The sequence below is a fragment of the Dermacentor andersoni genome, chromosome 5 (assembly GCF_023375885.2).
Source record: "Dermacentor andersoni chromosome 5, qqDerAnde1_hic_scaffold, whole genome shotgun sequence".
In the NCBI taxonomy this organism is placed as follows: Eukaryota; Metazoa; Arthropoda; class Arachnida; order Ixodida; family Ixodidae; genus Dermacentor; species Dermacentor andersoni.
Genome location: NC_092818.1, coordinates 194,303,618 through 194,329,767, shown reverse-complemented (window position 1 = coordinate 194,329,767; position 26,150 = coordinate 194,303,618). Strand labels below are relative to the sequence as shown.

General features: G+C 46.7%; 1 protein-coding gene across 1 annotated transcript in view; it reads left to right on the top strand.

Annotated features, from left to right (window-relative positions):
* Positions 1-18,029, top strand: part of LOC126531788 (uncharacterized) — an 82,340-nt gene extending 64,311 nt beyond the window's left edge. The window contains exons 11-18 of the mRNA XM_055070587.1: positions 476-562; positions 1,482-1,550; positions 6,088-6,177; positions 7,060-7,190; positions 8,244-8,267; positions 8,348-8,371; positions 10,281-10,504; positions 17,956-18,029. Of these exons, the coding sequence (XP_054926562.1) occupies positions 476-562; positions 1,482-1,550; positions 6,088-6,177; positions 7,060-7,190; positions 8,244-8,267; positions 8,348-8,371; positions 10,281-10,504; positions 17,956-18,029 (723 nt within the window). The remainder of the gene's footprint in view (positions 1-475; positions 563-1,481; positions 1,551-6,087; positions 6,178-7,059; positions 7,191-8,243; positions 8,268-8,347; positions 8,372-10,280; positions 10,505-17,955) is intronic.
* Positions 18,030-26,150: the final 8,121 nt, after the last annotated feature.

The window sequence follows — 26,150 nt, the reverse complement described above, 5'->3', positions numbered from 1 at the left end:
ATAGATAGATAGATAGATAGATAGATAGATAGATAGATAGATAGATAGATAGATAGATAGATAGATAGATAGATAGATAGATAGATAGATAGATAGATAGATAGATAGATAGATAGATAGATAGATAGATAGATAGATAGATAGATAGATAGATAGATAGATAGATAGATAGATAGATAGATAGATAGATAGATAGATAGATAGATAGATAGATAGATAGATAGATAGATAGATAGATAGATAGATAGATAGATAGATAGATAGATAGATAGATAGATAGATAGATAGATAGATAGATAGATAGATACGGGATTCCCACGTGTATTATTTTTTTCGTACGTGGAGTGTATTTCGGATTCACTGCAGGCATCTCGAGTTGTTAAACAGCCAACAATGAATCCCGTGTGTGTGCTACTTTAATAACTTCAGAAACACCCCTGCACACGCGATCTACGACGTTCAATTTCATTTTTAGGATTCCGTGAAAACTGTAAGCGCCTCCACCACCAAACTTCTGGCTTCGAAGGGCCCGACAACTGACGTAGACGTGGCGATCGCCCAGGTGAGGTGGCCGTGTTGGGATGCCTGGAAGAACGTACCACGACCCAAGCGAGCCTAATTTCACTTAATTATTTAATTTTATGGACAGTAAATGTGCGCTGACGATTAGTATGAGGAATCAGCAGGATTATATTCAAATCAAGCATTGTTTTAGCAAGTACAGTAAATGAGGCTAGTTGGTAGAGTTGCATGGATTCTCTTGGACCTACACTTTGTAAGAAATTTTCAGCACAAGCGTGAAAGACAACCCCTTGTACGATCACGAAACAGTGCGTGTGTGATAGCCTTTCCATCGCCCTAAAATTAACGTACTTTTTATACCTGAAGAAGTAATGTGAAAAGGCAACACTTTTCTTGAAAAACACAGATTTCCTTTCGTCATCATTTTTTTCTTGTTTTTGGACTTACAGATACCGTTACGATGAAAGTATGAGTCCTATAGTGGAAATGGCTTTAGCCAGGACTGCCACGTATAGTCACTACAAAATCAATTCTGCCGTAGCGACGCCAACTTCTGAAGTAAACTTGACGTCTTATAAGCCAAAGCCAGTTTTGTCGTGAAAAACATAACATATTCAAGTCGCAACAATAAAGATTTACGCGGAAATTCTCCCGTATTTAGAACATTCTGTCGGATCTTTAACGACTGGGGATTCGTTAGGCCCATAAAAAATTAACTAATGCTTTTAGGCGGCCCACGTTATTCCCCGTCTAAGGCATTTTACTTCAACAGTTCATGCCATAATATTTACCGCGAACCTCTTATTTTGATCGTCCTGGGAACCCTGTGAAGTACCTTTCTGCGGTGTCACTAAGGATGCAACCTGATGTGTTCTGCTATGGGGCATTGCGAATCATTAGTTTTATTTGTTAGCTTTCGTGGTAGTTCTAGCAGTATATAGGCAAACGCTTACTTGCAGGAAGTGATTCTGTTTTTAAACGACTCCTTGGGGAAAGCGGAGGAGATAAAGAGGGAAGCTACCCAAACGGTGAGTGTTCGCCTGCTTAGACTTTGTAGGGGCAGCACTTCATGTAAGGCTCGTGATAAGGTAGCGTTATAGAGTAAAGAAATAACAAATAAACCAACAAAACTATTAACTTTATTTCCAGCTCAAGATTACATGTAAATCTATATCAAATTTTTATTTTTGTTTTATTCTGTACCAAATAAAGTAATGGCACATAGCACTGTTCATCACTTCAAAAGGGTTGTTTCAATAGGCGTGTATTACTTGCATGAAGATAACGTTCTTCTGGTAGTTAAATAATAATCTTGAAAAGGGTACCGATTCAGTCTTCTTGATGCGACATACTGCAAGGAAAGCGCAAGAAACAAGGATCCTATTATACATTCCGTCTGCCTTTGCTTTTTGCGCCTCACTTGCACTAAATAATAATGCTTCACAAATTATCTTTCTTAATTATTCACTTTGGTCAGTTACTGGAATTGTTGCACTTAAATGACATAACAAGGAAGTCGGATTCATTTGGGAAAGATCCTGAGACTAGCACTAATTTCGAGACTGTCGTCCACGAAATGCGCTACGGAATACATTGGTGTTCCGTTACAGTCATCATTTTCCTACAGAGCTTCCCACGCGCTCTGAGAAACAAAGCTTAGCGGAGCGCCGATTTCATGACACATTTTGGCTTAGGCGGCAAATTTTCAAGCGAAGCTTCTATTGACTCACAAGTGGCGTTGTCGTAGTCACGCCCAGTTGCTCCTAGAGCAAAGCAGCTGCGGGAAAGGGTGGTTTGACAACTGCATAGGCACCGGAGCGTGAGTCATTAGCAAGGATTCCAGCTGCATAGCCACGCGCTCACGCCGCGCGCACAACCAATCAGAACAGTCTCGCTTCCGCCGGGAAGGGAAAGGGCATGAAAGGGTTTCGCGCGCGCTGCGCCGGCTTCGTTTCTGTTCAGTTCAGTCTCAGAAAACAGATGGGACGGCCACATGTTGTACGTTCCCCCGAGGAACGGGCAGCCTTCGACTAGCGGCGGTGAGAACTGGTCCGTGAAAGGGCTAGCCGTCGGCGCGCCGATCCAGCCGCTAGAACCGCCCGAGCCCAGGCAATCCGACAGCAATGGGAAGATACCGAGCTAAGGGAGTGGGAGGCCTAAGCAATTCGGCATCGTTACTTACGGATTACTTAACCGTGATGAAGGTCAGGTGCGCGCAGGGCAAGCTTCGTTCCCCCCCATTTTCCGGTAGGGGAAGGGTTGCGTGGTCAATTCTATTAGTCTAATTTCATTTCCCTTTGGCATATCATTTTTACGCTTCAATCAAATCTACAACTTTCACCTGTGGTTTCCTTGGCTTATTATGGTTGTGGGTTAGGATGAGGAATGTCCTCACGAAGGCAAGTTCCCTTGTTTAAACGTTGGCTTCAGCGACATTTCCTTGCTCTACCCCTGTTAATCACTTTAATCCTCCATATTCCTTTAAACTGCTCTCTTGTTTCGGACTATTGGGGTAGATTATCCAGAAAGACGTGCTCTCTCAGGACTCTGCTCAATGAGTACCACTTTATTGCTGTCCGGCTTCAATTATGCACTTGCAAAATGTGCCCTAATGTCACTAACAAATTTAGTTCGGTAGTCTTACTCACCAGAATCACGATCTGATTATGAGGCCTGCCGTAGTGGGAGACTCCTGATTAAGCTCCTGCTGCGGGAAAGGGTGGTTTGACAACTGCATAGGCGCCGGAGCGTGAGTCATTAGCAAGGATTCCAGCTGCATAGCCGCGCGCTCACGCCGCGCGCAAACCAATCAGAACAGTCTCGCTTCCGCCGGGAAGAGAACGGGCAAGAAAGGGTTTCGCGCGCGCTGCGCCGGCTTCGTTTCTGTTCAGTTCAGTCTCGGAAAACTCTTTAACGCGCACCTAAATTGAACTACGCGTGCGTTTTTTTCACTCAGCCCCCATTGGAATGCGGCCGGGATTGAACCCCCGACCTCGAGCGTGGCAGGGCAACGCCAGCCAATGCGCTACCGCGGCGCTCGTCTAACTACTACCGGCGTTGCAGAGCTGTGGTAGCTACGCCATTGCCACCGTAGTTCTGCAACCTAATGCTCTACATGATGGCTCTTTTCAAGCGTCTCCTATAGTAGCCGTCACAGCGGGACCTTTGTAATAACAAAGTATATCAGCCTGGGTCAGCATATAGACTTTCCTGTATTAAAGTACACGTGAAGCATAATTCATTTCTACCGCATTCGCTATACGATTTAAATTAAATATGTTGCACTTAAGAGAGAAAGTAAAGTTATTGAAGCACAATTTCAATTTGGGTTAAAGTGCCAGAAATTGTCAAGTTAGCACAAAAATTCAAATGAACCACCAACTTTACATCTCCGGGCTACACAAATACCTACGTTCTGTAAACTGCATCTGAATTTATTTCCGTAGCAAGTGCGTATTTCGCAAATAAGTTCTCTTATGCTGCGTCGTTGAGCGGAAATACGGGCGGGAAAATCCCGCCCGTATTTCCGCGCTCAACGACACTACATGATGTGCCAACTGGCCCATCAGTCTACGCTTCTGAAATTCTTTTATCTTGTGCATATATTTCTTGATGTAATCACAAGGTACTTTCCATTTTAGCACAAGACAATACTTACTGCCAAATTTTGGCTCTGAGGAGGACCCTGTCTTACAAGTCAACACATCTCTTTCGCGGTCGTGATATTGTTTTGTTTTATTTTGAACTTTATGGCAAAATGACTTTTTATTTATGTCTCCTTAAAGGCCCGAAGGCATTACATAAAGGGGGTCATAGAGAAATGTGAACTTCAATGATTCAATCATGAATCTTTAATATGCCTTCCAAGTAATTCATTGTTTTTCGAGCTTTTGCACTCTGTTCAAATGCTTTCCGGCGTTCGGTATTTAAAGCTCTGTTGTTTTGCGTGGTAGCCAGTAACCTTAATGTACTTCTGTACCTTGTACGTCCTTGCCCTCTAACGCTCGTGCAGTATTTCCTGCGATCCCAAGCGTGTTTCACCTGATGTTCAACACCATCGGCTTGAAACACGCTACAAATTCCGCGCTGATGAACATCCTACTTAAGAGAGAGGAACTTCCCTCATATATTTCCTGTTCGAAGTAGAGTACATGTGAAATACAGGAACGCTCTTTTATTTATTTACCGTTGAACCAATCTGAACGAAATTTTTGCGCTTAAGAATAATGTTATACATCGTAGTAATCAGCGGGAGAATATTTTATATTTACATGCTCAGTTACTGGGTAAATATTGCCGAACACCAGAAAAATTGTAGAATAGAAGCATCAAATTAGAGCTCTAACTTCGCAGAAAAAATAAAGAAATATAAATATTATAAAGGAGATTTATTAGGTTTCGTAGCGACCGCCGGTTCTAGGATGCAGCGAGCAGTTCCCGAGCTGCGCGCTTGATGCTGCTGACTGTGTGCGCACGCTCGTCAACTTCCTTACAGTATATATACTGCGCCTGTTAGAACATCTAGGGCGGACTAAATTGGCTTGTTATGCGTTGCCACGAAATATGTTTGTACATATATTTCGCAAGAATCCTCGTAAACGAAGCAATTATTTTTCATAGCTTGTAAGCCAACGAGTTAGATTTGTCACCTGCCGTGGTTGCTAAGTGGCTATGGTATTAGGCTGCTAAGCACGAGGTCGCGGGATCGAATCCCGGCCACCGCGGCCACATATCGATTGGGCTGAAATGCGAAAACACCCGTGTACTTAGATTTAAGTTACATTAAAGAACCCCAATTGGTCCAAATTATTCTAGCGTCCCCCACTACGGCGCGCCTCATAATCAGATCGTGGTTCTTGCACATAAAAACTCCATAATTTGTTTTATTTGTATGCTTTGAATAGGTCATTCAGGAACTTCGAACAAAGTAAAAGATAATTCTTAAATTATTGTAAAATAATTAACACAGTAACTAGAAATTTGCTGTTTATGTTAATACAACAAATTTTATTCAAATCGATGCAGTTATTGCCTAACGAGAGCTTTTCTGGGTTTTACGTCCATTTTAATTGCAATATTGAAGTGCGTCTAGCTAAAGATTTCCTCTGTTAAAGGCCTGCGTTAAGCTTTCTACACTATAATTTTTCATTCCTTCCTAGCACAGTTGCTTTAAATCGATGTCTACAGATTCAGTTTAGATTGATAATATGGTGCATCACGTCTGAAACTAGGTACATTATGAGAGTCAGAGACATCTGATTCATCATTCGGCGCGCCGGGAAGATCGCTGCTCCAGCTTTTGTAACCCGTTGCAACCGCTTTGAAGCCCGATGAAAATTTGCTGGACACTTATTGGGTGCGTGGTTGGGAGCACCACTATATTCTTCCGACGGATTTTTTTTACATGCGTATGTTTCGCGCTTTGCATTGACTGTTTCGCGATTCACACTTTGCCGACAGTGCAGGCATGTTCCGAGAAGGGATATCTGACTGTTTTGGCAAAGCAGCGGCCGTTTTGTTGCAAATGCCTGCTTACAGTTTCTTCGCGCGTCTACCTAATCGCAGCTCCGTACGAGCGTGGGAGATTGCGCCGCTGCCCGGAGGGTGGCGTCCATCGGGTTTCTCGTTGCGTGCCGGATAGTGTCGGACAACATGGTGAGCGATTAAACGGCGGGGAAGCTGTGCGAGCATGCGCATGAAAAGGTTGTCGACAGGTGCGTAACGCGAAGCGCCGTAGGCGCGACATAACAAATTGCTGTTAGACACCGCCACATTGATTGTCCACCCCGCAGTGAATTGCAGGTGACATCGCCAAGATTTTCGTTATGCAGTAAAAACACGCTGGTAGTTAACCCGGGAATCATACGAGAGGCAATTTTAGGGCTGCGAGAAGGGGAAACAAGTTCGTTGTATAATAACGAAACAAAGAAGTACTTGGTTTCATGTTCATTTAAGACCAAAACGAAAGTGTAATCCTGTCAGAGCGGCGATTTGGTGAGTTGTCCGTCAGCGCGAAAAAAAAAAAAACTATTTCACAAAGGAAGTACAGAACACTAAATAACTAAATGTGTTCGATCATTATACGAGAAATATATCCAAAAGTGTCCAAACGGGAAGAAGCTCATATTAAAATGCAAGATTTGGTATCAGCCGTGTCACCGCCGATGTATACGCACGTCTTGTATTCGGTGTTAACAATTTTTCGGATGTCGGAGTGACGTTAATCCGTGGCTAAAAATCAAAGGAAAAACTCCTAAACTAAAATAGCTTTCGGGCATTTTATCGAACTTTACCGGAAAGAAAGGGTAGCTATTCCTTTCAATTGCGACACGACAATTACTATTATGGGACACTGACGCTGGACCCGTGGGAAGACATTGTACTCGGTGCGGGTAGGGATGTATTGATGTCAAGAAGTAGCAATCTGTAGCAATAGCTGTAGCAATCGTGTTATGTTTACCATTGCACTCAACTGTAAATCGCGCAAAGTTCAGTTCAACCATCCTGTATGCGCGGGCTTGTTGTGGGCGTTCGCAGAACGGCCTGTGGCTGTCGCTGGTGTGCTGCCTGCTGAGCATGTTGGCCGCCATTCCAGTGACGCTGATGATCTCCCGGTACTTCGTGCGCATGCAACGCTACCTGGTGGACGGCAAGCCACCCGACGAAGAGTGCGTGCTTTGCGTCTTTCTTGGATTATTCCGTGTATCTGTTCTGGAGAACAAGACGTCGCGTTGAAAGAGATTAACGATCGAATAGCCGCGTTCAAGAAGACACTATGCGGAAACATTAAATCAGTTCATAAGAGTATATTGTTATCTGTAAACCTATGGCGTACTTTAGGTAAAAAGTTTTATTAGCTGCGAAGAAAACAAAGATAAAATATATATCTCTGAGATTCGCGCCCACACCGACAGGACGATGACGTCTCTGTGGCGTGACGTATTTCGCGTTTAGGAAACGTGTACTGCTCTGCGGTTCTTTTCCGAGCCTGTAGGCAGAGGAACAGCTGAGCAAGCTCGTGAGAAGGCTCACTTGCTCTCGGCAAACCTGGTCGGCAAAGACCGCTTTCTGGCATTAAAACCAGACGCAGTAGGCTGACGGAGTGTAGACGTTGGTGTTCATACAAAATAGAAGTTATGCGGCGAGAACTCTGCTTTGCCATTCAAATCTGCTAAAAAAATAAATTATGGGGTTTCACGTGCCAAAACCACGATCTGATTATGAGGCGCGCCGTAGTGAGAGACTCCGGAATAATTTCGACCATCTGGAGTTCTTTAACGCGCAACTAAATATAATTGTTCGGGTGTTTTCGCATTTCGCCCCATCGTAATGCGGCCACCGTGGCCGGGATATTATCCCATGACCTCGTGCTTAGCAGCCAAACACCATAGCCACTAAGCAGCCACGGCAGGTATTCAAATATATTGCAAACGGCGATATTATCTTTCTTCTTCAATCTTAAAACATCTCCGATAGGCAAACGACCACCAATGTGTGTTCACCTATTATTTTAGCCTCTTTGGTGTGGTTTAGTCAGAGTTCTCTCCTCAGAAAAGTTTTGTCATCATCAAGGCAGATTCTGCGAAAGTCTCTAGAAACAATATTTGCTCGGTAAGCTCTGCCATGCGCCTTTGTAACTTTTTCCATTCGCTATGTCGCGTGATCGGCGTCAACCTATTGTGTCACTGCGTCTCTCACGTTGACCTTGTCTCCATTTGTAGGGTTCGAGACGAGCAGGAAGCCAGGTGTGTCGAATGCTACACAAATTTTTGCATTTAATCTCTTGTTTATTTGTTTGTTTACTTATTTGTTCTTTTTCTACCAGGATGAAGCAGGAAAAACATCTCAAGTGAGTCAAGTTGGCAGTGTCAATACTACTGATGAAACGAGAACAGACATGTTTAGGCAAAAATAATCCCTGTAGCGGTATACTCCTAGGAAACGGAATTGCGGCTGCCCGCGGCTTGCTGCTGCCCAAGAGAGAAAAAAGAGGGAAAAAAAGCGAGTGAACGCCAGGTTCCGGCTCTGAGCTCCGAAAGCATACGCCAGAGGTCAATATATGTGCATGCGTAAAAACACGGCCGACTTTATCTGTTGCGCGTCGACCGCAGCAACGGCTGGTGTGGAATTTCAGCAGGACACGCTCGAGACAACACGCTCGAGACACATACAGTTCCAGACCTAGCCGGGTTTGCCCTGCCAGGCGTTGGGTGGTAGCCGCACACAGGAAGCACATGCGGCATGCATTCGCTTCGAGCGGCTTTTTTGACGTACGTGGCTTCTATATGGTGCTTACGATGGGCCTCGAGAAACTGTCCATCTGCGCAGGGTTGCCTTCTTCGCAAATAAAGGCTTCATTGGGAGAAGCCCCCTCTAACGGTCACCTTCGATTGCCTCATACTTTCCTCTCTCCTTGCTCACACACGTGCGTGCACGTATGCTGATAGAGAGACGTTCTGCAGCTGTCCAATCCTTTATGCACGGCTCCAAAGAAACACATCTGTGCACGGCACGTGGGCGGCTTTACGAAACAGGCGACCAAAGCTGGCTTCTTCACGTTGATATGAAATATAGGGAGAAGCCCACTTCAGTGATTACCTTCGTTGTAACTGCCGTTATGAATGAATCAATGGGAATAAGATAGGATTAGACGTGGTACCGAGCTTCCTGATTCTGCTTCATGTGCTCCGTAAATGCGGCATTTTTTCGACCTAGAGAAACAATTTGGTATCTGCATCTTACTGAGCGACGTGAAACTAAGCTGGTTTGGTGCTTTATTTAAAATGAAGCTTTGCTCCCTTCCTCTAGGAGAATCAAAGAAGTCAGGTAAGGAACAAGCGGCCGGTGTGTAGCAACTGTTTCTCACTTTTCCCGGATTATGTAAAATTGGCTAAGCGACGAGAAAAATGTGCGCGATGGCAGCATTCACAATTGATCGCGTTTTCTGTGCGGTCAAGTGTCCTCGAGTCTTTAAATATACAGTAACGCTTGAAAGTAATGGATTTACGGCGTTTCATTATTTGACATCACGGAAGAAGACGCTGACTTGAAGCTTTAGTTCGGAGCCTCTTTTTTTTTCCCCCTTTAATGCATGCAGTACCCCTAAATGTTTCGAATAGGAAAGAAAAGAATACTTTTAAAAAATACTTGCGCAAAAGGCGTTTAGCTGGGAAAAAATGTTGTTCACAAAAATTTAAGTTGGATTTGTCTAAACGCTCCGCCGATGTAACCGTTGTTGGAATCTTGCAAAAAAAAATACATCTATATTTATCAGAGATCATTTTCGCACTCCAATCAAGAATTCTTTCTAGCCTTAGAAGTGAACCGGTATAGCCATTATTTTGCGGAAGTACCAGGAAGCAGTAATAGCTTGAATGGGCACTCGGAGATCTGTATCATCTTGACCGTCTGCTCATTAAATTTCCTAATTTTGTTATGTGGTGATCTCCCTGGTTTGATCTCCGGACCTAAACGAACGTTTAAGGTATGAAGTGTCTTATTAGAAACACGCGTTTTGTATCCGTGTTGTATCGTGCCAATTTTTCCCTCACTTATGTGACGCGTACTATGAGCTCCAGACTGCCATTAGCGAATGAATTATTTTTATTCAATGTGGCAAACGTCAGATCAGAGTGATGCATTCCAAATGAACGATGCGAGTCCTCCGCGCACACTCGTAAGAAGCGTCGGCAAAGATAACCGCGGACGCCACAAGTTGCGCGCCCAAGCGGTGGTCCAAGCGTGACGGCGCCTCGCAGGGAGCACATCTTGCAACAGAGTCGCGACGCGCGCTGCCTGGTGATGAGCTTCGACACGCTCGAAGCGCCGCCCACCCTGCCCCCGGTGTCGGCGGACAGCGGCAGCTCTGAGCTGGCGCGAATCATCCCCACCGCTGTGGTGCGCCGCGTGGGCATCGACGACCCGAAGCTACCCAGGGGCAAAGAATCGCCCTTCTGCCGGGTGGTGGCGCTCAAGCCCGCAGGTATATCAGGAAAGAAACCATTTATGATAACTCAAAGGGAAGCTAATTACTTTTCGAAGCGAGATCGGGATGCCTTAGAACATTTTTATTTAGGTTATTTTTGCAATACGAGGGGCTCAAAAATACGCCTTAGAACATGCACCTATAAAGCGAGATATAAGAAGGAAGAAGCATGTGCTTGCTGCGGTAAAGCTAGGGAAACGACGGAGCATGTTTTATTAGAATGTGAAGTCGTCTACCCAGTGGTCGAGTTGGGCACCACTAGCCTCCTTGAAGCCCTTGGGTTCAGTGGGAGCAATGGTAAAGCAAACATGTCCGTAATAGGCATTAGTAAGAGGCGATTGGAGGATCGGTGGAAGAAAAGAAGGGAAACGACAATAGACGGAGACGTACAAAAGCACAGATCGCAATAAGGGATCAAAAAATTTGGGCGTGGTAGTTCATAGTGTTTTTTCTTTTCTTTTTTCATTGTTTAACCTAGGTAGGACATTAGGCAGTATAATAGCAAAAGCTTGATGGCGCAACCCACCGCCCCATTCCAAAGGGGACGCTCATAACATCCATCCATCCATCCATCCATCCATCCATCCATATTCCAGGACTTACTGGAATGGTTCCAGGACTTACTTTTGGAAATGCGGTTGTTTGCTTTAAATCAGAGGTACAATCAGGACTCGACAGGAACCAAAGGTCAGTGGGTCGCCTCGCATTGGGCGCTCACGGCAAGACTACAAATGAAGCTGTGCAGGGTGATATGGGCTGGACTAGTTTTGAAGTGAGGGAAGCTCGCAGTAAAATTGAGTATGAAGAACGGCTGAGGAATATGGAAGAAAGTAAATGGGCTGGGAGAGTGTTCAGGTATCTGTACAGGAAAAAACATTGGTTCACAGTGGAGGAAAAGAACTAGGAAGCTTACCAGCAAGTATGCGGCCTGTGGGGTGGGCAACACTGCAACAAGGAAGGTCAAGCGAAAAGTCAGAGAGGCTGAAATAATCTCATGGGTGGCGGCAATGGAAAAGAAACTTGCCATGAGTAACTACTTAAGAGGAAAAAACGAAATCAGGAAAGAAACCATTTATGATAATTCCAAGGGAAGCTCATTACTTTTCGAAGCGAGATCGGGATGCCTTAGAACACGCACCTATAAAGCGAGATATAAGAAGGAAGAAGAAGCATGTGCTTGCTGCGGTAAAGCTAGGGAAACGACGGAGCATGTTTTATTATAATGTGAAGACGTCTACCTAGCGCTCGATTTAAACACCACTGGCCTCCTTGAAGCCCTTGGCTTCAGCGGGAGCAGTGGTAAAGCAAACATGTCCGCAATAGGCATTAGTAAGAGGCGATTGGAGGATTGGTGGAAGAAAAGTAGGGAAACGACAAAAGACGGAGACGTACAAAAGTACAGTTCGCAATAGGGGATCAGAAAATTTGGGCGTGGTAGTTCATAGTGTTTCTTTTTTAATTGTTTAACCTAGGTAGGATATTAAGCAGTATAATAGCAAGAGCTTGGTGGCGCAACCCACCGCCCCGTTCCAAAGGGGACGCTCATAACATCCATCCATCCATCCATGTAAATAAACAGCCAGCAGATATAGAAGAGCGCAAGAGTGCGTCTAGGGGTCATCGAGAAACCAAAAGTTTGGTATTACTCGAAGAAGAGGTACTGTTTAGATGGAACAAATGCCGGGAAAGGAAAAGGGTTGGCGAGCGACTTAGTGCAGCAAAAAATTAACGGTGCAAGTAATAATTGTGTGCATGACATTTACAGAAGCGATAAAAGCTCACCAAGATATTCTAGAACCATGTAAGAGCACTCGGAGCTCCAACTAAACATTCGCAAAGGGCTATAAGGGATGGCGACGGTAACATCTTCGAAAGAGACGACGCGCTGCGGTACATCAGAGAAGTTATTAGAAATAACTTCGGCAAGAAAGAAAGAGTAGTCGAGACTCCAACACGTCCAACAACAGATATTGTTTAAAGTATTTGTGGGAAAGACAAAAAGAAACAGTGTATACTGATAGAGCCGAAGTCGGTACAGGCATAGGTAACCCTGCATTACAGATATATAGGTATTAACGGAGACTCAAGTAAGTGAAAACGGAGAGTAAGAAATTAGAGTCGAGACTACAATAGACGTAGCAAAATCTGATTTGCTCAAGCAGGCTCGGTGATTGCTTGTTTTAAGCGAAGGCAAGGGAGAACTGGGACTCAAATTCCAGCACAAAATTTCGAGGCTGCGGTTGCCGATAGCGGGGATAAGCGGTCGAGACTGGGAGCTAAATGACGCTGTTTTGTGCGTGTTTAGGTAATGAACACACACAGTAGCGCCAGTGCTTGTCATTTTCCTTGTGTTCTTTTGAAAAGCGCTGTTTCACTATCGAAATGGTGAATCAATGAGGATTGGGCCGCGGGAGCGAAAGCGAAGACTCGCCAGGAGGGTCAACCGTATGACGAAGCGAGGCGCACTTGTAAACTCCAACGTGCGCATACTAAGGTCTTTGTCTGCAATTAAGTTGCACGTGAGTGCAGTGGCATTCGTAAAACTACTCAATTAGTGTGGTTAACAAGGCCCATATAGTAATAGGTAAGGTAAGAATTTACTTCCCAAAGGCTGGTAAAAAAAACTGAGAGATGGCATTGTCGACGGTTCCGAATTGCTTTTAAACACCTCGGTTTCTTAGGCGTACGACCATGTCTTAGTATGCATCTATACTTGCATTTCGCGATCGAAGTACGGTCGACGCAATCGTGAACTGACCCCGTAGCCACATTCTGCAAGTACGAACAAATTTTAACATTTAGCTCCCCACACGGAACGCAAGTAGTCTAAGTATACGAATTTTTGAATACTTAGAATGCCCGATTCTAATAATTGTAAAGCATTTGTTACAAGATGTTATTCGAACATGCGAGATGAATATCGTAAATATAATATTTTGAACTTCTGACGCATTTATTCTTAAAGTAACGTTATCATATATAACAAAGAGGCTCAAAGTAGTTTGAGTTCGAATTCTGTAACTATTAGAAATTGAATCTAAGTAGCAAGTTAAAAAGCGCCACAGAAAACACGCAGAGTTTAACTAGAGAATTTCTTCCAGAAATACTAGAGTATAATCGGAGGCCAGCGCTGTTCTAATCGCTTTCTGTCATAGTCTTTGACTCGCGCCGTCGACTTGTTACGAAGAGTTACAATGTAGCCCAAGCCCACATTTTACTCTTATTTAAGTATTCTGAACTGAATCGACCTAATCGTTATTCACTGAAGTGCCTTTTCAGCCGAGACTTCAATTCGTCGTCTCGACTCCCCGTACTTCGCTTGCGGAGCTCACATTCCTCCGCGGATGGTATACGACGAATGTGCCGAAAAACTTCTCTCTTCCTTCCCCACCCCTTTTGTAGCGCCGCGTGCAGCAGTGCATCCACTGAGAAGCGCGCTTCACACGACCGGCTTCGATATGGACGACGTGAGCACTGCAGCGGGACAAGTTTCCTCGTCAGGTGACTAGTGTTTCTGAACATCCAAATCTGAAGCATTTCTTTTTTCGCATTGTTTCACCCGTCTTCGTGGTGGTTTCACATCGCTGGAGACAAAGCTAGTGATAATTTGGCATACGGAAACCTGTTTACCATAGGTTGGCAGAATGAGCGGACGCTCACTCATACTCCCTCACCAATTTTTTTTTTTCCAGGATACTCACTCGCACTCCCACTCACCTGCACACACGCTCACATCACGTAGTACGTCCACCGACAGACTCCGGTCATTATACTCACGTCCACTTACACAATCGCCGGCACTCATTCGCTTCCACGCACACCCGTTTTTCACTCATTCATACTCCCACTCACTGCTGTGAAATGAGCTTGAGTGAGTGTACTCGTGAGTATGCCGACATGTCCTGTTTACATATTTAATTGGCGTAAAGTCGATCAGATGGGATGCGAAAATATAGTTTCGGCATTTTTGATACTGCATGTTAGTATGTCGCGCAAAATACGGGATGCCGGGACAGAAGGCAGGATACAAACGAGCACTGACTTTCAACAGTGATTTATTAGAAGCCGAATCACACCCGCCAGGGGCGGCTATGGCGTTGCGCTCCTAAGAACCAGGTCGTGGCATCAAATTCCAGTGAAGGGCAAAAACGCCCGTGACCCGCGCATTGGTGGCGCGTTAAAGATCCGCTAGTGGTCAAAATTATTCCGGTATCCCCACTACGGCGTGCCTCATTATCAATCGTGTTTTTAACACGTAAACCCCCATAATTCATTCACTCAAACCGAGTCACCGATAGGGGATGTACGGTGCTTTAGGGGATACCTTATTTATTTTGCTATAACGAGTGATTTTTTCCAGAAATATTTACTAAAATTGGCGATGAGCTTTGAAATCAATGTGAAACCAAGTCAAAATTCATGCCCCAGTGACGTCTCCCTCGGACAAACGCAAACCAATCTTGAAGGCCATGCTTTTGCGCAGAGCACGTGCTGGAAGAAATACCAAGATGCAGAATCACATCATAGTCGCCATGTTTTAGTCATCACTCAGGTGGTGTCTAAGTTCTATTCCATCCCATTCCATTCTGGAAGACCAGGCCTTGTCGCATACTGCGGGTGCCGGGCATTATTATCTGGGCAGTTCTTCGTAAGGATGCCTCGGACAGCGACGACGAGCGATGCCCTGTCCATTGTGGATCGGATGCAATAAGTTTGTCTTTACCGAGTGAGAACGAATTGCTATTTCTCTCCCTTGCCATCAAAATTTGGTGAGAAAGCAATCAAGGATATTGCATTTAGCATTTAAGTATAAAACCTGGGGTGCGCATTACAATCGAAGGCGCTTCATCTTCCACTTCTCGCCGCGAGAAATAGGTTGCGCGTTAGAATCTAGTTTCAAATTGAATTTAGGGATTTTACGTGCAAACACCACGATTAGATTATGAGTCACGCCGTAGTGGGTGACTCCGGATTAATTTTGACCACCAGAGGATCTCTAAGGGGCCTCCCAATGCATGGGACGTGGGTGTTTTTGCATTTCGCCCCCATCGAAATGCGGCCGGGATTCGATCCCGCGGCCTCGTACTTAGCAGCACAACACCATAGCCGTTAAGCCACGGCGGCGGGGTAAAACGGTATATATCCATGACCCGGCTATTAATAAATTACTTTGATTGATTGATGATGACAACTGGAAAAGTTGTCTACGAGCACAATGTGTCAACGGTTACAAATTGCTAAAATTTAAAATTTAATTATGGGATTTTAGGTGCCAATGCCATGATCTAATTATGAGGCATGCCGTAGTGAATTCATTTTGGCCACCTAATGTTCCTTAACGTTGTAAGGGTTGTAGGTCGTAGGGCGAAACTTTGGAGGAACTAGGCGTACAGGATTTATTTACAGATATTTACATTAGAACAAGCGATACATTCGACAGTCTAGCATGACTCCCAAATGGAGCACGCAAGACGAAGCATACAACATGCGAGCACGAAGCTCCAAACACACTGCTTCTCGAGCACGAGCACACTGCTCATGAGCACGATCACAGAGCACACTGACGAGCACACCCTAGCAGCCAACAAACAGCTGCTTATAAACACTCCGTCCTCCCTAGATCCCTATGTGAGAGAAACGGCAGTTCACCGCCAATTCGTAGCGTCCAACGTCATCGAAGTTGACCCACCTTTTTGGAGGAGGAGGGCTCACACACACACGTACGCACTTTGGATTCCCAGAAGCCGAGTTGAGCACGTCCTCGTAGCCAGGTGGTCACGCCTGACCCTAGCCGGCGCCTCTAAATTCCAGAGCTGCCTTTCTCCTGTAGTCGCCACGAGTGTCAGCAGACTGCGACGAATCCTGGGGCCCGAGGAAAACGTGCCGCAAAGCACCCTTTTGTTAGGGAAGCTCTTCTTGCAGCAGAGAGAGCATGTAGACCCGGCAAATAAACCAACAATTCACGGGGTGCCAAACGTGGCCAGTCCTGCTGCCGTCGCCGATTCTCCGAACGAGGCGCATGGTGGATTAACGCTGCCGTAGTCTCCAGTTCTCCGAAGGAAGTTCATGGTCGGTTAGCGCTGTCGTCCTCGCTGGTTCTCTGAAGGACGCCACCACCGCGGGTCGATCGAAGCACCTGCAGCGGGCTGAGATAATTTTACAGAGCAGTACCCCTGCAGGCCGATCCTAACAACATGCACCTAGATCTAAGTACACGGGTGTTTTTACATTTCGCCTCCATCGAAAACGGCCGCCGGGTGCTTAGCGGCGCAAGACCGAAGCCACTAAGCAACCACAGCGAGTAACTAAAATTTGTTGTGTAGTCTTAAGCAACACACGAAGCTTGTTAGTTAACACGAATATTGCCAGCGAAACGCAGCATGACCGGCCCTCATGGCTGTCGCTTCTAACGTTCACGTAATTCCTGCTGGAGTTGTTTAAATTTAACTACTTTATGACAAAAAACATGACTTCACACTGTGACCGATTTTATCGGCTGAAGCTTTCCTAGTTTCGCGAAACTATTTCGGGCTTTTATAAACATTGAACTATCACTTACATGAAGTTCGGGCTCTATTTCTTATCAGTTTTACCTGTGTTTACGAGCAATTTAGCACAGGAAGCCTTGTCGCATCTGCCTACGAAAGCATCTCTACAACCCCTAAGTGTGACGCTGCTTAGCAGAACCCTGATTTTCCTGTTAAGATACGTGTGAAACGTGGTAAGACGAAGATTGAACGATTTGAGTGATATTCTTGCATTTAAGAGAAAATGTCAAATTCTGGCGATTAATTTGGAAGCAGAATTTTAATTCAGGGCCTCCAGTATTTACCAAAAATTTCCGAAAATCTCTAAAAATGAAGAACACAATTTGCAACTCCGTAAGTTCCCACAAATACAGATATCGCAACTGCGTATAACTGATTCCGTAATGTATTCGTTATGCGTGAAGTATTCACTGTATTAGGGTGTCTAAAACGCAGAGTCATGATTTTTAGTTTATAACTTACGTGAAATCGTTAAAATGTCTACAAGTCGTATTCACAAATTAGTCACACAGTTCAGAGCTGTGTATATAATACCACCTTTTTTACTCCTTTGGACGTCCTAAATTGACACAATTTATAGAACGCTGATTATCAGCTTTTACTGTAGAATTAGTGTTAATACTTGACGCTTCAAGTGTCTGAATTTTTTTCGTTATGCCTTGCAGAGTAGGAGGGGCGGGTGGGGCCGGGTGGGTGGCAGAGGACACGAAGAGCGCATAGGACAACTACCAAGAGTGCGCCTTGCATGTGATCGTCTTGTTGTCTTTCTATGCCTATCATTCCAGTCCTCTGACGTCGTTTTCAAGACAAACCACGCAGCCCAACATGCAGCCTTTTGGGCTGATTCTTCTTGAACGTTTATTTTTTAACTCTTTTTTTCTGACCTTTTTCTGGCTGCAGGCTCCGAATCTGTGGAGGTGAAGGCTTCTGGAGAGAACGCAAACGCAAAAAGCGTAGACATCGAGAAGATATAAACTATCCGAGATCATCCTCCCTGCGAGCGAAAACATATTGCTGGAAATTCTTCTTGTGTTAGTAAACGTTACCTCTTTCTGTCATAACTGGGTCTTCATAGTGGAAGCGTGACATGGTATAGTATAGTACTGGATGACACACTAATTCTTTAATTCGGGTGTGACTCTACTGAAGTCTTACCACATTTAAAGCTTGGAAGAGAAGTTCTCAATTTAGTTATCGTTAATATTCTTCGGCGATCAAAGTAATCTTGAACATGATGAAATAAGCACGGGATTTTGCGCACTTTAAACAGAATATTTCTTGGTTGCTGCCACCGCAGGGTTTTCCGCAGCAGATATGGTAAAATCGGTCTATTTCTGTGGGCCGCGAATAGCTAACATGTGTGATGGCACTGTGGTTACCGTATCCGCAAGGTGTGTAATACGCGGGGCTCGGAGGTTCAAATCATGCTGTTAGGAAAAGTTCTGGGGAAAATTTTTTTTCCATATACACGTGATACGGTCAGAAACGTTTTCTTTCCACGCGCAGCTAACTCTGTCAACAAAATCAAGCCCGTTCCCATGAGAGTTCTCAGCATTTTCGGTCGCACTATGACAGAAACCGGCCCCTCGCAGCGTCTGCGTCTGATCGCCGACAGCGTGGCAGCAGGGTGTGACCGACTCCGAGCAGCCGCACCGCCGCCCGCTCGCTCGTCGGGGTGTTTCACAACCCGCTCGTTGCACTCTCATAAATCTCACAATATCTGTGCTGTTGCTATAGCATATCAACAGGTCATTCCACCTGACCTCAGCGACACGCTGATTGTCGCCCCTATACCTCGAAACATGCACCCCGAATTTAATCGGGGCCGACGCCAGGCCCGTGCCAAGGCACTGCTGCGCTCCTTGGGTGGAAAGAGGACTACGCGCTTTGTAGACGCCGCAGAATACACACGAGAACACCGATTCACGGCGGTAGTCGTAGACGTTAGCTCCCGGCTTACGCACGCGTGTAGTGTCGCAACGGAATACCCCGAAACAGCAGAAGAGGTAGCGATTGCGCTTGCGCTTACCGACCCCCTCTGCGAGGTAGTTTTTAGCGACTCACAATCCGCAGTTCGCAACTACGCGCGGGGGCGCATTTCCTCCGAAGCTCTCCAGATTCTAAGGAAAGCTGGTCGACAGCACTTCGATAACACCGCCATCATATGGTTTCCAGCGCACGTAGCCACCCCCACCGATGAGGGCCTCATTAACTTGAACGAGGTAGCACACCGCTCTGCGCGAGAACTGACCCGCCGCGCAGAATCGGAGACCGCCTCTTCGAGTTCGGAACTGGTGGCTCAAAACACGCGAGAACGCCTGGTCAGGTACAATGACATCACCAAGCACTACCAGCTAGGCAGGCGGTTGCTGCCCCCACCTCACCCCATGCTGAAACGTCGCCAGGCAGTCATCTGGCGACAATTGCAAACACAAACATTCCCCAGTCCGGTGCGATTGCAGCACATTTTCCCCGCGCAATACCCGACTGCTCTTTGCAAATTATGTCAGGACACTAGAGCGACGCTGTCACACATGTTGTGGGAGTGTCGGGTTGCATCAACTACAATGACAGTAGCTCCGGAGGCTCTTGCGTCGAAGTGGGCCGCCGCACTGCGCAGCTCCAACCTCAAGACACAAGAGTGGGCTGTCCAGCAAGCCCGAGAGGCGGCGACAAGGCAAGGCCTCGAAGTCCCCTCATGGGAGACCTGAGCCCGGGTCGTCAAATTTGCCGGATTCAGAATAAAGTTGTTTCCATCCATCCATATCAATATCTCGATTCAATTCGAAGTGCGGCCACTGCTGCAATACAAGACGTTCAAGCACGCGAGTTATGTTGCTATCACTTTGGGTTTTTGAGCATACATACACCACACCGTGCGGAAAGACGTAGTTTTCAAATTGTATATTACCCACTAAACGTTAAACAAGACTCAATTTATCGTATAATGCTGTTACTTGAGCTGTTTCGAGGAATCCTTGTCGACGTTCTAAAAACGACCTGTTGAAATTTGACAGCCTTAGTAAACGTTCTCTAGAAAAGCAGCTGAATTTCACCCTAAATTTTTGTACGGCAATATACAATAGCTCTGTCAACCATGCCTCCAAGAAACCGCGTAAAAGATGTAGATTATTGAGCTAATAAGCAAGACACCGAGCTGAGCAGCTGCAGAACTGAAGCGCTGTTTCTGGTGAGTAGCCAAAGAGAATGCCGATGACTCCCTTTGCGCGAGCTCGTAAAATGCTATAAAATTTAAGATATCCCATCCATGTGAATGGGGCTGAATGTGGGAGAGTAGTAGTCGCGCTCTCAAACACTGACACTGCGCTCCTTTCGTTAGTTTCTTACAAACGCTACTAGGTGGAAAAATTGTGATTGCGTCCAAGGGAGCTGCGAGTATATGGTTGTTCAACTAACTTGGGAGTGACGGGGTTGAATGCACTCGTTCGGAACTGACGACCGGCGATGCTGTCGAAGCCAACAATAATGAAAAAGAGGTGTATGTCGACGAAGGCAGCAGCGGTGATGAAGACCTGGAGGACGAACATGTAATTTATTAAAGATTACATTATGAAGTTTTACGTGTCAATACCATGACCTGATTATGAGGCACGCCATAGTGGGGGACTTTGGAAATGTGGACCACCTGGGGTTCTTTAACGTGCACCTAAATCTAAGTGCATGGGTGTTTTTTTGCATTTCGCCCCCCTTTAAACGCGGCCACCGGGGCTGGGATTCGATCCCGCAACCGTGCTTAGCAGCCGAACACCATAGCCACTAAGCAACGACGGCGGAAAACTGGCGCCGACACTGGAAAAGCTGGCGCCACCGTCGGCGTGACGTGGCATGAGGGATCACGTGGACACAGAGGCCGCGTCGGCTGCTTCGAAAGCGCCGAAGCGAGCTGAAAACAAAATAAAGTCCCACCTGGCGCTGCGGTTCTGATTAAGTGGTGAGGCTTTCGCGCCTTGGGTGTCTGCTTGACAACATTTGAAATCAATAATAGGTAGTGGGTGCCTTTGGGGTGTGCAGCATGGTAGGCTACTGCTCGGTGCCGCAGTGCCGGACGTACGCAACGGAGCCCGGTGTCAGCATTATTCACACGTAGCCGCAAGACAAGAAGATGCGTAAAGCTTGGCTGGCGAAAGGACCGGCAAACAGCCGGCTACAACTCGGGTATGCAGCAAGCACAGACGCGAGGAAGGTTTCTGCTACGGCACCGGGACTGCGATGTACGGTGAGTAGCAGAAAACGCGCACTGAGACGTTTGGCCCGCGCTCGCTGCCTGGCTAACGTAAGAAGCACAAATGAAAGAATCACATTAAACAAAGGCATGGCATATGGTCATGTTTGTGTTATGAATTAACGCACGTAAGGAAATGTTATTGACGTAGTGTTGACGTAGGAACGTAAGTGTTCTATCGACAACGCCAGACGGGGTCGTTAGTCACCCCGGTGCTGATGAGGCACGTGTGTCCGAGTGTTTATGTGAGTGACCTGTGTTGTGTATGCCGAAAGAAAAAAACTACTGCAGCTCATAACCTTTGGGAGTGTGCCAAGAATCCGCACGAAGTAGCAACGATGACAACGATCCCGCCGCGGCTCGAGGCCGCAAAGAGGTGCTGCGATCAATAGGTCCAAGCCCAGGCCGTCCAGCAGATCTCGGCGGCCCTCAAAAGGCAACGACCGAGTGAAACCGGAGGGAGGCTGCCACCCCAATAGAGGGGCAGGCGCGGTCGACCAAAGGGAGTAGTGCGGCCACGGCCGGAGCAAAGGCGCCACACGCCGGGAAGACGTCATGACCGCGTCATGGTGACGCCTCCCTTACAGGAGAAGGCTAATCGTTCAGCAGGCATTCCTAATAAAGACTGTGATGTGCCGGCGCGCACATCACAGTTGCCGTAGGCGTTGAGGAGGAGGAGGAGGATGGAACTTTATTATTGCAGAAACCGTTGCGGTGTTTATTCCTAGGTTGATCCCTCTTACAGGGCTCCACTGGCGATCGCGGCTCGCCAGGCCTGGTCGGGGGTCGCCAGTTGGCTTCCCAGGTCCAGTTCGGAGAGTATCGCCTCCCAAGATTAGCCTCCCATTAACCACCAGTTCTTTCTTTATTCCACACCCTTGACTAAAGTTGACTCTTACCGTTATGTAGGCGTTACTATCACTAATCAGCTTACATGGTCTGCACACATAACTCAACTTATAAACGACTGTTCTAAATCACTTGGCCTACTTAAAAGATCGATTTTTCTGTCTCCTGTTCCCGTACGCAAGCTTGCCTATGAAACATTCATTCGGACTAAACTTGAGTATGCCTCAGCAATTTGGAACCCTCACCAGTCCTATCTTACTAACTCGCTCGAAGCAATGCAGAATCGCGCAGCACGTTTTATCGTTTCAAACTATGACTGGCATACAAGTATAAGCGGCATTAAATCATCCCTCAGCATCCCTAGCCTAGCACTTCGTAGGAAGATTTCACAACTTTCCCTTTTCCACAAACTCTATTACAATTTTCCACATCTCAGGAACACTTTCTTACTTCCGCCCAACCGCTTTTCTAAGCGACTCTTTAACAACCTGAGTCTACAACGTCTCCATGGTTCCTCTAATGCCTTCAACAACTCTTTCTTACCCAGTGCTATTGAATTGTGGAACGCGCTACCCAACAGCATAGTAAATGAAAGTAATCCAGATAAATTTAGACACCTCTTGTCATGTTTTCTAAACCCTTAGCCTACCAGTACTATGCTGTTACTCTAACGTCTAAGTTCTTTCTTTTTTCACTTTTCTGTTATATTACCGGTTGTGTTGCCATTTCTACTTCCGGTTCGTACCTTACTTTATTTTTGTTTTTTTAATTTTTCTTGCCCGTCGTCTACTAGCATGTATACTAAGTTTTGTTTACCGTTATACTAAGGAGTTAACCATTGTATAATAATGACAATAGTATTTCTTGATGCTTTTGCCCCACCCCCCTTATGTAATACCCTGAAAAGGGTCCTTAAGGGTCAATAAATGATGATGATCACGTAGTGAGTGTGTGTGCTGTGACTCGTGGCGAAACTGCGTCACCCGGGTGGTCGATGCATTCGTGTGTTATGTGCGCGAGTGTCGCTGTGTGGTTGCTACACCAGGGACATGTCCGGGACGTATATCTGTCTGGGGAGATTGCGTGTAGACGAGACAAGTGTGGGTATGTGTTCGTTTGCAGGCGGCGCCAGTCCCTTGCCTGGAGTTTATTGAGAGCTTTGTGTGGGGGAGTGTATTGTGTTCTTTCGAGACGTTGGTCCTGTAGTATTTGTTGACTTGTGGTTAATAACTCGTGGGTTGCTCGTCGGTCTCTCGGGGGCTGAAGAACCGTGTGGCCTGCCGCTCGGCTAGTGAGACCTCGAGCTGCGCAGTCCGCCTCTTCGTTGCCGCGCAGGCCTTCGTGCCCGGGGCAGCAGACGATACCGTGGTTCCATTTTAGTGAGTGGCCCAGGATTCGAATAGCTTGTATAGGGAGTGTTCCATTCATGTATAAATGACACGCCGCGTGTGAGTCTGTAAGGACGCGGGCGGACATTCCCTTGCTCTCGGCGTCGCGAAGTGCGAGAGCGATCGCTGCTGCTTCTGCTGCTGCGCTGCATGTGGCGCGGATGGAGGCAGAGGCTACCAGGTTCCCCTGATTGACGACGGCGATTGTGTATTTGGGCCCACGACGTGGCGACGAGGGATACGGGAGTCCGTGTAGTATGTATCTGGGTCTCTGAAACAGCATTGGTGCAGCATGCGGGCACGCGCTTCTCTCTTGATTGTGGGTGGGGTGCATGTTCTTGGGGATAGGGTCTACTACAATGTTATCTCTAGTGTGGTTAGGCTGGAGTTGTGTTTTTTTCTTTGCAGTACTAGGGTGTCAGCGGGTACCCTAGCCGTTGAAGAAGGTGCCTTCCCTGTTGTGTCTTGTTGAGGCGCTCCCTCTGCGTTATGAGCGTTGCACTTGCTAGCTCCTCAAAGGTGTTGTATACCCCTTCGCGCTAGTAATTTCTTTGTGCTTGTGCTTGACGGTAGCTGTAAGGCCGTTTTGTGCGCCGATCTTATAAGAGTGTCCATGCGCCCTGTCTCACTTTTGCGCTTGACTTGATACGGGAGTGCGTACGTGACACGGCTGATGACGAGGGCTTGTACCAGTCTTAAGGTTTCATCCTCTGTGAAACCATCTTTGCTGCGCGCTACTCTAGCGATGAGTGATGCGATGCTTCTTATAACGTGATTCAATTTCTCTGAGGCTACCTTTATGCCGTTGTTCTCCTGGGCGTGCATGCCTAGTAAGCGTGGTGTTGGGACGCGCTTTATAGGTTGCCCGGCAATGTCGAGATGTATTGGCGGGGCTCGATGTTTCTTAGCTTGCTTGGCCCGGACTTGAAGTACTCCGACTTGTGTGGGGCACATCTCATTCCTGCTGTGGTTAGGTATGACTCGATGTGTCCGATAGCTGTGAGTAGTGCGTTTTTTCTGTCGCCGTATGAACCCTTGGTTGCCCATAGGGTGACATCGTCGGCATAGAAGGCACATCCGAGTTTTGGGATGTTTTTCAGTTGTAAAGCAAGTTTTCTAAGTTCGATGTTGAAGAACAAAGGAGATATTATTGATCCTTGCGGAGTACCCTTCTGCGGTAGATCATATATGTCTGATTATATACCTGCTATACCTATGCGGGCTGCTGACTGAGAAAAGCCGCGGTATACTGATATACTCGCTCCCCGCATCCTATGGCGGCGAGGCCATCTAGGATGGTTTCGTGTGCTATATTATCAAAGGCTTTTTCCACGTCGAGGGCTAGGAGTATGTTGTTGTTTCTGCACGGTTGTGGGTTGAGGACTTCTTCCTTGAGAAGGAGAAAGACATCCTGTGCTGACATGCCTTTCCGGAATCCGTACATGCAATTGGGGTGTAGTCCATGTTCCTCCATGTGTTGTTCTATTCGAGTGAGCACAATTCGTTCAAAAAGGTTGCCCAGGCAAGATGTGAGCGAGATTGGTCGTAATTGATCGAGGCTGCGCGGTTTTCCCGGTTTGGGCGTCGAAGTCCCTTGTTAAAACGAAATTGTTTTTGAACAGCTCTGATAACGTCCACACAACAGTGGTTGCTTGTGGACTGTCAAATGCTCATATTGCACGGGCTAAAGCTCAGAACACAGTGCGAAAACGCTCTCAATGAAAGCGAAACATTGTGCGCGGACATAAGCATGCAGACGCGCAGTTAATCGCCGCGAACCCGTGCGATCGCTGCATGCATTGAGGCTTCGTTCTGTTATGCGCCATTTGGTTATACAGACCGCCCCCTATAAGAAAATATTTCACATAGTTTGCGCTCAGCGGTTGCCGACCTTTCACGCAAGCCGGTTCGGGAGACTCCATCGCGGCGACCGCGCGCAGTGGCTTTCACTGTATACTGTTAGATACGGGACCGTTTCCTGAGCCTACTTCGAGTTCCCCAGACCACATCGAATCGCACCACAGGTAATTAAGGAGCGCAGAAGCACGGATACCACATTCCTGAGGCACGGCACGTGCAAACAAGTTGGCGGACCTCACTTCGTGTGCAGCCGGTGGAGCTATTCACTGCTTGACTCTTCCCGAAAGTGAAGCGAGAGCCTGGCACTGTTGCGGGTAAAGTGGGTCCCGAAGCAAGACGGCTGTAATGCGCCGTGAAAACCTGGCGGCGTCGCCCCCATCCATCTTTTGTGACGGCGCATTGCAAGTCAGCAAGGCAAGACCGCAGGGAGAAGAAAGCCCTCGGACAAACACACGAGCAGCGACTCTCTTCGCCGGGTGTGACTCCATCGCACAGGCGCCTACCATTGGCCGAAAATGACGACACCCGAGCGGGCTCGCCGATTGGCCGAAAATGGCGTCACCTGAGCGGGCTCTCCATTGGCCGAACGTGACGTGTCTTCGAGACACCGAAGGGCTTAAAAGACGCAGACCGGGAGCAGCAAGGGAGCATTCCTACAGCATTCCTTGATTCATCTCTTTCGAGCTTCTTGCCACGGGCCGCAGCGACCGAGTTGCTGCCGGCCCGTAATGACTCTACGACTGTTAATTGACTCT